This window comes from Atta cephalotes, assembly GCF_000143395.1.
Source record: "Atta cephalotes unplaced genomic scaffold scaffold00081, whole genome shotgun sequence".
NCBI lineage: Eukaryota > Metazoa > Arthropoda > Insecta > Hymenoptera > Formicidae > Atta > Atta cephalotes.
Window position 1 is genome coordinate 329,113 of NW_012130145.1, and position 17,135 is coordinate 346,247.

Sequence of the window (17,135 nt, forward strand, 5' to 3'; positions counted from 1 at the left end):
GTTAAAAAGTTAAAAGTTAAAGTAAGTAAAGTAAGTAATAATTAATTACTACTACTAACTAACGTATATACTATATTATAGTAGTATATACTATATATATATATATATATATATATATATATATATATATATACATATAAAATACCCAATATGATCCATGTGATTCAATAATAGTCTCTAGTTTCACTCTATTTTATTAGTATTCATAATCTTTCTTATATTATTAGTATTTATTTATTAGTATTATTTATTAGTATTAAAATCTTTTCTTATTATTTATCTATTGATTATTTATCGATTATATCGTTAGTTTGGATTGCTTATTATTTGCTTATTTGTTTGGGAACTGTTTAACGAGAAACATTAAATACGATACATGAGTGTCGTTTCAAAAATTCGTGAGTTACGTGCAAACATCAGTTGTTTAATTTCTTCGATTTCACCTTAATTATTGAGAAGATTACACGTTAACTTTGAATTGATAGATGTAAGCCAAGGACGTACAAAAACATTAATTAATTATTAATACAGATGTTAGTCAACAGTTTAGTTTTCAATTAGCAAAATATGTTATTTCAACTTGTAATGATAAATTGATTAAAATGTCATTTCAACTTGTAATGGTAAATTGATTAAAAATTAGATCATCATTGATCATCTTTACATATAAAATTTTCTCTCTATATTTTGTTATTACGTTATTAATGAATGAAAAGAACATCGATATTATTGAGTTGCGTAAAAAGTAACTTACTTGATGGTAGCGATTAGCTTAACACGTAGTTTATATACACATGACAAAAAAGAATATAAGAGTATCAAATTGTAAAACGTCACAGAATAAATAAGACTGGCTATACATATTCAAATAATTATCAAAATATGCATGTAGATAGTTTATATAGATAGAAAGTTTATGGAAGCGAGTGATAAAATTGCAGTTATCGCAAATCAATACACAAACTTGCATTATATAACTTGCATAATAATATACTGAAGTATACTGAAGTAATATACATCGCAAAAAAATATTTTGCTGCTCCAGCTAGAATTTATAGCACAAATATAAATTCTATCTCTAATCATCTATATGATTAGGTGCAATACATATCCAATATTGCAGTACTTGCTAGAAATTTATCTATTTTATCTGTTTTTCGTACTTAAATAATTTTTGCTATACTAATTGCAAGATCAATTTTTTTGCTGAGAATAAAATTATTAGCTTGATTAAATGCGTTTAATTGATAGTGATTATTTAATTCAAGTATTTCAAATAATTCAAGTAATTCAAGTATTTATATATTTAAGTTATTTATATATTTACTAAGATATTTATATATTTAAGTTAAATGTATACATCAACATTATTCGTTTAAATTAACAAATACTTGATTAAATTAAATTTGCTTAATAGTCTGTGAAAGCTGCATTTAGTTGAAGCAACTAATATTTTCTTGAAACAGCAATTTTTTTATATTACATAGTATTTTCTTTCTATTTAGTATATATACATATACTGTATCTACATATATATATATAAATATATAGACTATATGTGTAATACATAGTATATATATATATATAGATATTTTTCTATCATATCAATCTTATAAACTTAATCGTGAAGCCTTTCATTATAAAAAAATCAATAATTGTAAATATCTAATAAATAAATTCTTATTTCATTTTCAGATCTCGCACAAAGTCTCAAAGAGCCTTAAAGTCTCAAAGAAAAATATTCTGACGATTTCCATAATTAAAACATATAACGACTTATTTTATTTCTATATCAATAAGCAATTTCCGTTACATAATTTCCGTTTTTTTTTTAATTTTCCTTCGATTAGGCTGACATGCACACAGTTACAATTATAAGCACTATGAAATCGCTAACAAGACGCATAATAAAATAAGATAGACTGTTATATACTGAAGATAATTTCTATAAGAAACAATTGGAAAAAACATTCGTGATACAAGAAGTGAAAAGTATTCGTAAATTCGCTATTCGAATGCATAAGTTTCAAACGAGATCAATAGTAATCGAAAGCTCGATCAGAACAAGAGATGAGCATCACGACAGTAGTCGGCACTGCTATAAAAACAGCCAGTGTCCTTCTTGGCGTCGGTATCGGTAAAATAACTATAATTCCAGTGTTGATTGCCGCCCTAGCGTATTTCAATTATGACCTCATGGATCCGGAAAATCATCCACGCGTAACGAAACAATTGAGGAAAGAATACGACTTTGTTGTGATCGGCGGCGGTTCAGCTGGCAGTGTGCTCGCCAATAGGTTGACTGAGAATCCTAATTGGAATGTACTTTTATTGGAAGCCGGTGGACACGAAACCGAAATAACCGACGTGCCGATACTTTCTTTATATTTGCATAAAAGTAAACTTGATTGGAAGTATCGCACGCAGCCGCAGGACACAGCTTGCCAGGCAATGATCGATAAGCGATGTTGTTGGACCAGAGGCAAGGTATATATGTAAAGAGATATCAATCTAGTTTAGAAAGATCTCGGGATAAAATAACCAGAAGTTACATGTAAAAAATATCAATATCAAATGAGAATATAAATGTTTTAAACACAATTAATATTAGAAAAATGTCTATTACAGTCAAAGCGAGTTTAATCGGTTCTTTATTTTTTTTTCTTTAAATAATTCAATCTTGAATTACTTATATATTATATTATAGTCTCGATGATATAATGGCTTAGGACGTTTGTACGGAACAAGAGATCCGGGCTCCAGCTCAAGGTAATATTTTTCGCAATAAATTTATGAATAGTTTCAACATATTAACATCTTTATAATATGATGCTTAATAATAGCATCAAATTATTAAATTGTTTGTCAATTCGTTCGTGTTACTAGAATAGTTTTAATTGCGTTTATAGTTCGGAAAAACAATTCGGCGCGCAGTTAAAAAGACTATAATATGATATATATGCAAGTACATATATAGTGTATATTAGTAATTCAAGATTGAATTATTAAAGCAATGAAGATTCAGTAATAGGCATTTTTCTAATATTGATTTTGTTTCTTACACATGCAGTCTAAAAGATTCTTAATATTGTTTATAAATGTTTTATTACTTGTAGTAGAAATATTATACTTTGAATAATTATACGAGAAAAGAACAATTGTATTCAATTATAATATTATATTTCAGATATTTCAAACTTACTTTCAAGTGATTATACTGATCTGTATTATCGATATAAATTAAACTATATTGCAATGATATTAATTTAGTAAAAACTCGCTCTCTGTAATCCAATAAATTATGTTTAAATTGAAATTAACCGTTATGATAATAATGTTAATTATTGCACATAAAAATTTTTCCGATTATTGTCGCATGTCACAAAGTATCGAAGGTTAAATATACATGCGTGGAATGCAATCAAAGCTAGAGTGAAAGTAATTCTTCGAACCATTACCTATTTACGGGATCTACAAAGAAATCATAGCGTCTTAAGTCATTGAAAATTGATCAATCATAGTCGATTATTCTTTTCATATTGAACTATGATTCGTTAATTTTCTACGATTTAAAACCATATAATCGCTTGTAGACCTCACGTTATTCAGTGTACAAAACTTTTGTCTTGTATAAGTCTATGACGTCTATAATTTCACATCGCGGCGATTAAATTAATTTCTAAATACAAAAATAAGATTGAAAAAAATGAAATGTACTGAAAAAAAATTTCTAGTTAAAAATAAACAAATCAGAAGATAATGATTATATCAATCAGAATATCGATCATGTACTTTTTCTCGAGAGTGGAAACGTGACAAATGAAAACTTTTATGTATGTATGTACACGTACTAAAATTATAATAAATTCAACCAAAAAATTCTGATTCTTAATCAAAATTCCAATTAATGTAATTATAAGACTTTTTTATCAGTATATATTGGAGACCGCAACTAAAAATCCAAGCTAATTAATTTATTCGCTTGACCGAGTGCTGTTTTATTTTGTTGCGCAATCTTTACAATCAATTTCAGGTTCTTGGAGGATCTAGCGTTTTAAATACATTGCTGTACATACGCGGCAATCGACGTGATTTTGATGAATGGAAAAGTTTTGGAAATCCTGGTTGGGGATACGAAGATGTATTGCCGTATTTCAAAAAATCACAAGACCAAAGAAATCCATATTTGGCACGCAATACAAGATATCATGGTACAGGTCCGTATATTTTCTTACGTTTAAATTTTTTAAAAACTAATCCAATTAATGTGTGTGTGTGAGTAAAATGAAATATGATAAATATTTATTTTTTTCAAAAACCTTTTTTCCAGGAGGATACTTGACCGTGCAGAATAGCCCATATGTCACTCCATTGGGCGTAGCGTTTCTTCAAGCTGGAGAAGAAATGGGCTACGATATTTGTGATATTAATGGTGAGCAGCAAACTGGCTTCGCCTTTTTTCAAGTATGTGTGAAACTGGTGTATTATTTCGCGGAAGTTCCATTTAACTATTGAGATTTCTGATTCTTTATTTTCTTTTAGTTTACAATGCGACGGGGCGCTAGATGCAGCACCGCCAAAGCATTTGTGCGACCTATTCAACTTAGAAAAAATTTTCATCTCTCCTTGTGGAGCCATGTGACTCGAGTGCTGATAGATCCGCAGAGTAGAAAAACGTATGGAGTAGAGTTTATCAGAGATGGTCGTAAGGAAGTAGTGTCCGTCAAGAAAGAGGTGATTCTTTCAGCAGGTGCCATTAATAGTCCACAATTGTTGATGCTATCCGGTGTAGGCCCGTACGTACATCTGAAGGAATTGGGTATTCCTGTGATTGAAGACTCACCCGGAGTCGGACAGAATCTGCAGGATCATATAGCGGTTGGCGGGCTCGTCTTCCCAATCGATTACAAAATCAGTATCGTTATGAATCGAATGGTGAATATTAACTCGGCCTTAAGATATGCCATTACTGAAGATGGCCCATTAACATCCAGCATCGGTCTCGAGGCGGTCGGCTTTATTTCAACCAAGTATGCCAACCAGACCGACGATTGGCCTGACATTGAGTTCATGTTGACGTCCTCGTCAACGAACTCTGACGGTGGTAGTCACATAAAGAACGCTCATTGTTTAACAGACGATTTCTACAATGAAATATTTAGTAAAATCAACAATCAAGATGTTTTCGGAGTATTTCCGATGATGCTTAGGCCTAAATCGCGCGGTTATATCAGACTCAAATCCAAGAAACCTTTAGATGTTCCACTGCTTTATCATAATTATCTCACTCATCCACATGACGTGGCAGTGCTTCGCGAAGGTGTCAAAGCGGCTATCGCATTTGGCGAGACCAATAGTATGAAAAGATTTGGTTCCAGATTTCATAGCAAACCATTACCCAATTGTAAGCATATTCCACTCTATACCGACGAGTACTGGAACTGTGTAGTCAGGCAATATACCATGACCATTTATCATATGAGCGGAACCGCCAAAATGGGTCCATCCGATGATCCAATGGCGGTCGTGAATCCAGAGCTGAGAGTCTATGGGGTTGAGGGACTGCGGGTAATTGACGCATCTATTATGCCGACTATCACTAGCGGGAACATTAACGCACCTGTCATCATGATAGCAGAGAAGGGTGCCGATATGATAAAGGAAAGATGGATGTAATCATCTCGTTTCAAAAAAGATGATATTATTGTCACTACTTCTTGATACGCTGTTTCTGATCGATTACATAATTGCATAATATAATTATAGAGATGCACGGCCAAGTGAAAAGTAAGATCAAATAACAGTTTTAATTAATAATATATTTTAATTAATTACATATTTTAGTGAAAAAGATTAGTTCCAAATTTAAAATATATTATAGCTTGTAAGAAGAAAACAAAAAAAAGAATAATTGTTGCAGTAATCGTTTAATATTCGTAATATCGAACTTATTCATGAATAATAATAAATAATAATGATAAATAAATTTTTCCCAATAAATAGAGCTCGCACATTAGCAATATAATTCATAATGCAACATAATAACAATAGAATTGCATCCGATCTTGACGATTATTTTCAAAAATGCTATTTCAGAAAATAAAATATTTTTGTCTGCAAATCAAATGAACTGCAATATACTGCAGACTTAAAAAAATCGTTAAAATTCATTTATTTGATGCAAGACACTTTCATCTTTTTATTATGTCAACAGCAGGCTAATTAGCGCATACTTGTCATATCAGAATTTTGTTGATTAAAACGCTATTCCGTAATTGTTTCGGAAGTCACATAATCAAATTTTAGGTACTTAGAGGATAAGTAAATTATATGAATATTATACGAATATTATGAATTTGCCATAATTGTGCCAAAAATCATGTCAACGAGATTTCATTATGCATTAATAAGGATATTAAATAAAAATCTATTAACGATAAATACGTTTCCACTTTTAAAACAAAGATTTTATTTAAATAAAATAATTTTACTCTGATAAAAATCTCTCTTTAAACTTCTTTGAAACTCCTTATGAAATTCACTCCGCAATCATTCCGATTTTTAAACGTCACTATTTAATTTCAAATTTAGTATTTATTTCTTCGTAAAAAATAGAGATAATTGCAGTAATTGCGAAACTAAAATTTTTTATTTGTATAAGTTTTTAAGCAAATAAATAATATAAAAAAATGTGTATTTTCTCTCTAAGAGAGGCAATCCGTAATATAATATGGATTACATATAAATGAGATAATTGTGTAATTTAGCATTTCTAAGATACAGAACCGACATAAAAATTTTCTCAGCCAATTAAATCAGATGCATCGGCCGTAACTAATTTGCAATTGCGTCAGGACTACTACGTTCTCCATTATAATGACATGGCACATAGTTCAAATTACTGTTGTTGTAATATATAATTTCGTTCTGTGGTAATCAATTTTTTATTGATTTATCTATACATAAGATATGCAATACTATCATAATGTATGCAATGATGATGCAAATATATGCTACTATAATGATATATATATATAAGCTAAGGCAAAAATATATCGTATACATATTCATATTTATTTTTTATTTGACACTTTTATGACAACAGTAAAATTATAAAGTGTCATTAAGAATTGAATAGTTAATAAAAAATTTAATATCATTTAAATTTAATTGATATATGGGGCAATAATTAACTGTATGTTGCTCGACTCGTAACAGAACACAATCAAATAGCGTGACATTAAGTATACATAAATTTTTCACATATTCTTTTGACTATATTTTTGTATAAGAAAGAACTTTGATAAAAAAAAATAAATAAAGAACAAAAAAATAAGAAAAAAAATTATTTTTATCATTTAAATTATGTTCTATCTAACTTCAACTATTCGATAAAGATAAAAATTTTGCTATATTCAGTTGTAGTGATAATTTAGACATTTATTTTTAAACATATCTTTTTTTTTCAATTTTGAATAATAAGAAATCCTCCTTTGAATAATAAGAAGCGATCTCGCAGCATCCTCGAATATATCATGTCGATTGAGAAAGTAAATTTCACCTGTAATTCTTTACATAATCGATTTAATGTTACTGCGAGATCGCTACTCATCATAAATACGCCGTGGATTTTTAGATAGAGGAAAGATGTTTAATCGTAGTTCTTAACAGTTTAACAAAATTGTAATAAAAATACTGAAGAGATTAGAATATTTCTGTATCATCAAACTATTTCTTAATTATCAAACTTTGGTTAAAAAATGATAGTACTTAAGCTGTGTTAGTGTCACATCTGTGTTGTTTATTATAAAAATTCTTGGTAATTATTCAGATCAAAGGATACCCCGCCGATGACTTTGACCTTGACGTTGTCTTCCTGAGTGACTTCCATTTTAAGTAGTGGTCGTCCTTCGTTAAAAAGATATAAACAAAAAAAGTTTTAAAAATAACGCTTTATTTCTACATATTTCAGAAATACTCAGAAATATTCAGAAAGTTTAATGGCATATAATATCCTAACCCTAACCTAACCATGGTACATAGTTGAGTTAGGATTAGGTTATTATATACTGTGGGTATATTTTTTTAGTTGGTGGTCCTTTGTTAAAAAGTTAATAATAAAAAGTTAATAAAACAAAAAAGTGTTAAAAATAACGTTATATTACCTTGATCAAAAAGTTCGCGGAATTTATTCAGAAAATTCAAAATACAAGTTTTATTCATCAAAAGTGATATTGTTCCCTTCAAAGTACTCCCCATCGACTGCAACGCACTTATGCCAGCGCTTGATCCAGCTCTCGAAACATTTCTGGAACTCTATTGTCAGTATAGCCATTAGAGCCGTCTTCGATTTTTCCATTATTCCCTTTCGGCTGTTAAAACGCGTTCCCCGTAATGGTTTTTTCATGCTACTCATAAACGGCTGTTTTCTTTAGAGTATCACTGCCGAAACAGTTTCCCAACATTTCCAAGATTTTCATATCATTGAATCCATTTTTAACGCAAAATTTAATACAAACTCGTTGTTACAAATTCAACTCCATTTTTAAAACTGTTAAAAAAAAAAATCGAAAATACGTGCAGAGGTAGATGTACTCAAGAAGTACGGCGTAACTTTTACAAATGTTAAGCTATGGTGATAAAATTTGGTAGGAATGTCAATGATAGATGTGGCAACCTAACCAAAAAAGAACTCAAATCAGCTGACTCAGAGCATCACTTGGTGGTAATTCCGGGAACTTTTTGATCAAGATGCTATTTCTACTATTTTTCAGAAATACTAAGTTTAATGGTATACAACTACATAACATAAGTATTCTCTTAAAATATATTAAAACATATTATAATATTTGTTGGTTTAAAATATATTATAATATTTGTGTTGGTTTAAAATATATTATATATTTGAAAAATATTATTCGTGTACTGTAGGGTGGTGAGAGTCGAAGGTGAGAGTTGTGCGCCACTTTGCAAGGGGAAGAGAGATAAGAGTCACTTCGGATAAAAATCGTGCGCCTCTTTCGCAGGGCTATGTTCAGATTCCCACTGGAATGCGACCCAGATATCATTTTATCCTTGTTAATTATATACCAAGCGTTAAACAAGGACATGACACTCGGGAGATAATATGAACATGTCTTAGGGAGGAAAGGAGGTAAGAGTGAAAATCATGCACCCTTTTGCAGAGGGGGAGGAGGAGCGTGGATCACTTCAGACGAATGACTCTCACTTCCTCTCTCCCCTCTGTAAAAGGACGCACGACTTTTACCTTCGATTCTCACCTCCCTACACGAATAGCAAACATATTTTAAAGCAGGGAATTCTCGTGTTATATAGTTGAACTTTTTTTGTTAATAACTTTTTAACGAAAGACGACCACCATCTAAAACCTGTTGGACATATCACTCACAACATATGTCAATGTCATCGGCTAAATGTTCCTTAATCTAAATACTTATCAAATTCTTTTTTTTTCCCCCAGGAAGAGTACATTATATAGATTTAGTATTAAGAAGTCGCATAAAACAATATTCATTAAAAATTTTTTATTTTTAAAGAGAATTGTTTTAAAAAGCGACATCTTAATGTGTGAAAATATGTTGTTATAAATTTAAAAATAAAAAATATCCTAACATTTCTGCAAGAAAAAATTAATATAAAGTGCTAAACACAATGCTAAGCAACAGTGACATGAATAGTGACAGAAATAATACAGAAATAAGTGATATATATACTCGTAATTGTCACACAATGCCGTGAAAGAAGTAAAAGACCAACCAATTTGACGCGTACAGACTGTAGTATCTTTCTATTTATTTAAAGATTATAGCGTATATAAACAAAATAAAAAATTTATTTATTTAAAACCTTTTGTTTCGTTTTCTGCAAACATCTCCCTATTGATTACTATACATATGAATCATAATTATTCAAACTGGACACAATTTTTTAATTATAGATACTTCTTTAACTATTGTAAATTTTTTAACTATAGATCTGAAAATAATTTTATTAGAATATCAAAATAATGATCTAAGATGCTTAAACATGATAATGTAAGATGTGTACATGGTGAAGGGAGAGATTGATAATAAAAGAGGAAAAGATTAATGGTGGAAATCTATCCTCATGAAACGTGCCAATATGGCGACGGGATGGCTAAACCTATGAGAGGGAATGAGAATCAAACTCTCATGTATCACAGTATTTCAGGAACCGTCGGACAGATTAGAGCATGGAACGAGATATGCACAAATACGAATGAGCTTCAGAAAACACTGCTTATTCTCGTACACATCTTCTTACTTGGGCGACTAATTTTGCATGATGATTTAATTACATGATAATTTTAGTGAGAAAATCGTTTCGTTCTTCTTCTTATGCTTAGGCTAGATGTCGCAGGCAAGCGACCAATAAGACGCCGACTACAGGGGAAAGCCATCACAGTATAAGCACGTGACTCTGAGGGCCAATTAAACGCAAGACTCATGATTGCCAATTGGATAATTACAATATAACGAATATGATTAAAATTGTAAACGTGCATAAAACGCTCATTTTTTACAATACTTCAAAAAAATTTGACATTCTGGCAACCAATTTGAGTATTCTATGTAATTATTAATATGATTGTCCACATACAAAAACATTTTTAGGCTTGTAATTAAATTTTTCTAGTTAAATTTTTAAATTTAAATAAAACCATTCTTTCAATATATTTGTTTATATATATTTATATATATTTGTAGAACATGATTTGTAAATTCATGAGCTAAATTATGTATTTTTATTAATCTTAAATATATAAAACGTTATATGAGTGTAAAGAAATTATTAAATAAGTATCATTTTTCATACGAGAATAATTTTTTAAATAAAAAAAAGAGCATCGCTTTCAAATAAATAATTGAAAAAATATTAAAATGTTAATATTAAAAAATATATATTCGCATTTATTTAAATAGAAAAACACCAAATGTAAATGTTTGCTAAAAAAATTTCTCGCATATTTATAATTCGCACAAATTATTAACATATTTTCATCAGCAAAGAGTTGCAAATTTATTCGAGAATATATCTATCTCATTAATAATATATGAATTGTAGAACAAGATGCCTAGAAAAATATGCGCTTTTCTTTCGTTTTTCTCTTTCTATCTGTCGTTCTCTCTCTCTCTCTCTCTCTCTCTCTCTCTTCACATAATCAAAATGTATAACATGTTTCGATAAAGAGAAATTAGAGAACTGAGTTTACACTACGCATACAAAATGAAAATTTTCACTTCTTATTGACACTGTTTTTATTTTTGCACGCCTATTTTGCGTGGATATTTGTAAAATTTTGTCACAAGCAAAAAATAATGATCTATTCTTGCAATGCCAAGGTTTCGTGAATGTTGCAGTTCACTTTATAAGAGCAAGGAGCAATCTGGTATCATAAAAAAAAATGATGATAATTATATCTATTGCTCGATGAAGTCATTATGAGGCTTTGTAGAAGAAAAAGTGAAATATCACTGCTGAAAAACCATTTTAGATTAACATAAATTTACATAAATCAAACAGTAATCACGTTTTCGCAATTGCATTTCAGAATTACAGAACATATACATGGCACAATTACTGTTAATGAATTTAAATTTGATTTAGGATCTATTTCATTCAACATATTTTTTATTTCTCCGGATGCAATAAAAATAAATTAATAAAAATAAAAATACAAGATATTATAAAATTATACAATATATCACTCGTGTTAATATCATAAAGCATCAACTCTTTGTAACTAAAATTCTAGAGTTCTTTAGAATTTATTGCAAATAAGGTTATTGTGTCGAAAAGTTGCAAAAGTGAAACGCGATCGATAAGATTACAACTTCTTTCCCACTGCAATTCTTGCAACGAGCCGAGATTTAGCGAAAGAATCGAAGTTGCAGCACATAGTCTCGAGGTAATGTAACGAAACGTGGATGTATGGATTGGAGAAGTACTACCTGCTAAACGGCACGTAGACATCGTTCGTAGACATAGAGAAAGTATGCGCAAGTAAACTCGTCTCCCCACCGTACATCGGCCACGAAAGCAAAGAGAAAGATGTCGACACCATTATCGCGCATGAAGGAGAGGAAAGTTCGTGTACGATTTACACGTTCGAAAAGAAAACGATGTACTCCATCAAATCTTCCTCATTCTATAACATTCGTTTCAAAATCGTACGTACCGATAACATTGGAACGTCCGCCTTATTTGCGTTTTACTTTGCGTCTTTCAACGAAAAGAAATCATTATAACGTACTAATTATTAAATAAAACAAATGATTAAATTTATTTAATATATCTAAAGTACTTGTTCATTATTGCCAGAGGTACGCATAAAAAAATATTTGTTTTATTTGAGCTTATTATGCACCATTGTTTTATCTCGCATTTTATCGATAGGATAATGTTGGATAATTTGAACCGTATTTCTCACAGGACTTTTTCTCTTTTCGTTTTCTCTTCTTGAGATATGAAAAGTTCGTTTTGTTATATCAAAGGATGTAGCTAAATGGATCTATTATCGCATTTATTACAAGAAAAGGTTAAGTATCTAAAAATTTATTTTTTTTTTAGCTATTGTACATACTAATCTGAAAACACTTTGTTGGACCATTAAAATAATTATGTAGGAATTGATTGCTAAAATATTGAAAATTTTTATAGCATTTGTTCATCATTGAAATTCCTACGTAATTATTTTTATGATACAATAAAATTATTTTTAGTTTTATATCTATAGCTAGATTTTTAGATATTTTATAAAATTGTTCTTTCTATACATATTCTTGGATCATAAAAATATATTCTCGATAGTTATCTCTATTGAAATAAAAATAGATATAAACAACAAAATATGAATTTAGAAATCTCATTTATATGAAATAAAATATATAATAACAAAAAAATAATGTAATCCATTTAAAAAAATTAAAACGTACGACAGCTTCCACATCTTACGGGACACATCATGTTTTCGTATGCATTGAAAGGCGTATACTAGGGACCCAACTGGTTTTCACTCCGAGCATTCACCGAAGCATTGCAGTTCAGTTCTTACCGGCGCTAGTTTCATTCCGCTGCCATTTTCCCCGATTTATTCTCGAACGTTTTCACGCTTCTGACAAAGTTTAAAGTCATTCAAGGTGCAATAGGTGCAGTATTAAACGAATTAACAATAAAGAATATAACCGAGATGTAATTCGTTCGACTCGAATATAACCGCAATCAGAAGATCATACTCGATGTCATACAAAAAGAGATCATGTAAAGAGAGATCATCAAAGATGATCCAATCAAGATCATTAAAACGACGTGTGGAAAAGCAACGCAGAAATGTACGTGAATGATGGATCAACGGATACAGCACGACATATTGCCAACATGAGCAAGCTAGATGTTATCATGATCTTTGTGTCGCGCAATATCCGCATTTGCAAGTATGTCAGCGACATCAAAACGTTAGATGAAATTATAATTCAATTCTTTCTAAATGAAGCATCATTTGGTCATTGGTTATTATTAGAAAGAAATACGTAGGAATATATGATATGAAATGTATATTGATCTACAGAGGAGATTTGTGGAATCTGTGTAATAAGGTATGTTTATACTTAAACATAAACAATTTTAATCCATAAAGCGTGTGAAACAAATGTATTTCTTATTTCCCTCTTATTCTTTGTCGTATAATGTCATGCCATACAATATAGATCATAATTATAACTATAAGTTATAACCGATCTCAGGAATGTTACATAAAAAGTAATCTTATTACGTGTAAGAAATAATATTTCTGTACATTTTTATATCATTTCCTTATTATTTTCTACAAGAAATGTATTATTTTTATAAATTTACAAGTGGCTCGCAAAATACAAATATAAAATAAATAAAAAAAGGAGCATTCAGCCAAGCGAAGGCTTTTACAAGTGTCATATATTTAAAATTCTTACGTTAACAATACAAATTTATAAACGTTTCAGAAAAGTTCGATATAAAATTCAGGGAAAGAGCGATTAAAAAAAAGAAAGCACGCCGAGGAATCTATAAAATTAATTGTTTAGACTGCGCCTAGTATATATAACTGCACTCGGGCAAACAAAAAGAAAATTGAACATGCGTATAAAAAAACATAAAGCAGACATAAAAAAAATGCCCAATTTTCTATCTGCCGTGTCTCAACACTGGTTGAATAACGAACATAATTTAGATTACAATAATGTAAATTATAGCTTCACAAAAATTAAAAAAGTAGATAGATCAAAAAACGAGCAAAAGAAATATTTAATTTAAACACACACACACGCGCGCACACATAATATCTGGAGACATACTAGTAGCGTCTCGGCGCTAAGATATGCGCATTTCACTTTATATCACAAATTAATATTCGATGTCCTATAAATAACATGGAACGTTTCGATTGTACAATAAGTCTTCAACCAAATCAAATCACAAAATTTTAAAATTAATATAAAATATTTAAATGTTAGATGAATTCTAAGAATAAAATTATAAAATATATATATATTCATATCGCAATAAATATTGTATAAATTGTCAAAAGATATTAAAAAATTACAAAGTGTGTAGTCATCGCAATAAAAATCATACAAATTGTCTAAAGATATCAAGACTGTTTCATCATTAGACAATAAGAAAGAGCAGAGTCAATTAAATGGTCTAACTGGATCTTACATATTTGTATAATTCTGTTTAAATTTATATGACGTACGTAGTACGTCCTTTAAACTGCGTGCCGAAATGATTTTTTTGGTCTTGAAACGCAAACTCTACTAAACTATCGCAGTATCAGAATTAAAATCTTAAAATCTAGGTCCATAATCTTATTATTTTAATAGTGTTTTTTTTACTGGCAGAGCTAGTGTGCACTCAGTGCACTTTAAAACCATTGTATACACAAATTATAAAGATATGTTTAATAAAAATATAGAAATAAATTAAATCACAAAATTCTCAATACATTTTATAGTATTTGATAAAATATACATTGGGTGTTTTATTAATTGAAATATCTCACTTTTACATTCAGATTAGGTTAGTATACAATAGCTTTAATGCACTGAATGCGCATCAATTCTGCCAGTGAAAAACATTATTAGGAGCCCTAAATCGTAAAGTCGTAAGAAATTAACCAACTACAGTTGATTATTTTTCTCGTATTCAACTGTAATTGGTCAATTTCTTAAAGCTTTTCGGCTTACGATCCCTTAAAGCAAAATTATGGACTTAAACAAATTGACGAGCAATTTAATAATTCGATGCTCTTACGCATCTCAGAACAATCTTAACGTTGCATGATATATTAAAATCTGTAAATAATTAATTCTTATTGCAAAAAATATTACCTCAGCCAGTAGTCGAATTCGCATTTCGTGCGAACATCTTCAGCCATCGAGGCCTTAATAATACTCTTCGCGATAATGTAATGGCATATGTAGAAACATGATATTACTGCAGTAGTTTAGTAGAATTAGCGTTTCAAGATCAAAAAAATCATTTCGGTGCGCAGTTTAAAAAACTACATACATAGTAAAATATACACAGAATTATATAAGAGCACTTAAGAGCTCCATCCAGCTAGATCGTTAAAGGTATTTATTTCATATACATTATTATTTTCTATATGTTTTAAATGATTCATTCGCATGTGCGTACGAAATGTCGATAATATTTTACTTTTTTTATTAGTAAAATTAATGAATGGTTTATTTTCACAGATGACTTATGTTTTTCATCGCTCGAATGAATAATTTTCTCGAATGTTGCATTCAAATATTGATATGTTTGGCGATGAATACAAACGGAAATGGCAGCTGTATTAACAAGCTTAATCGGCACTACTTCCGTTCTTGGATTCGGTTTGATTCCACTTTTGGCTATCGGTCTCACCATCTATAGATACAATAATCTCGATCCAGAATCACATCCGCAAAATGCGCGAGAGGTATGAAAGGAAAAAACTAGAAAAAGGAAAAAGAAGAGTAGAGAAATTTACTCTTGTATAAATTGAATAGAATTCAAACAATCTCTTTCATATAGTCGATAAAGTGCTTAAGATTCATTATCAATTACTGACCAAATAAATCTAGGATCGTTAGAACAATGACGCACAAGTGAAATAAACGAAGTTAATCGCTTATAAATTAGCTTATGAGTTAACAGTTTCGAAGCGCGAAATATTCTTCTGATATTACTTTAATTATTATATACTGATAATACTGATAATACTTTAATTATTATATATCACAAAATAATACAAATTAGTCTTCTCCTTTGCGCGTATATATGATAATAAAATAAACAATTGTCATTTAAAATTTTTACAATAGAGAAATGCTACATGCAACATATTATTAATTATTTCAGAAAATATTTAAAATGCAACTGTTATTTATCGATGCATCTTCTTAATTATTTGGTTAATGATATTTGAAAAAGTATCAATGTTGGTTATTGATCGCGTGTAATCTAATAATCAGGGTCAAAGGAATATTACTTTATAAAAATAATGCGTTAATGTTACTATTGTTTGTTAGTAATTCTAAAAAATAACGCATTACTATTACTATTACACAGTAAAAAATGATTAATTGAATCAACTTGAATTGAGATAAATCAACTCAAGAGTCAGAGTTAAATATGGCGAACTAATTGTCGGGTTGCATCAAGAAGACATATTAACGTTCTTTTAGTATCTTCCTTATGTTAAATAAATATTGAATTTAGTTCTATAAAATCTTTATAAAGTTAACTAAATATTATTATTATTGATAGTAAACAAAGGTAATTGCATTAAAATTAAAATAATTTTATAAGCACGATGAAATTTGTAGTACAATAGACTGATTTTAATATTTGATTAAACTATTCTATAAAGTAACGGGAACTCAATAAATTCTTGATGATAACAATTTCGGGACTTTAGACTTGACTTTGTATTCGAGTGAAATAATAATTTACCTCTCTCTCTCTCTCTNTCTCTCTACTGTCAATCTNACCTTTCGGTACTACTTACGGACTTAACTAGTATACTTAAACTAGTTACTTAACGTTAATTAACCTTACGGTTAAAC

At 29.6% G+C, this 17,135-nt stretch overlaps 2 protein-coding genes across 2 annotated transcripts in view; both read left to right on the forward strand.

Annotated features, from left to right (window-relative positions):
* The first annotated feature begins 2,070 nt into the window (after window positions 1–2,070).
* Window positions 2,071–5,676, forward strand: LOC105624518 (glucose dehydrogenase [FAD, quinone]). Its single transcript, XM_012205878.1, has 4 exons — window positions 2,071–2,487; window positions 4,034–4,217; window positions 4,331–4,464; window positions 4,543–5,676. The coding sequence occupies exons 1-4, from the start codon at window positions 2,071–2,073 to the stop codon at window positions 5,674–5,676; spliced, it is 1,869 nt and encodes a 622-aa protein (XP_012061268.1).
* Window positions 5,677–15,868: 10,192 nt separating this feature from the next.
* LOC105624519 (glucose dehydrogenase [FAD, quinone]) overlaps window positions 15,869–17,135 on the forward strand; it is a 3,911-nt gene continuing 2,644 nt past the window's right edge. The window contains exon 1 of the mRNA XM_012205879.1: window positions 15,869–16,006. Coding sequence (XP_012061269.1) covers window positions 15,869–16,006 — 138 coding nt within the window. The remainder of the gene's footprint in view (window positions 16,007–17,135) is intronic.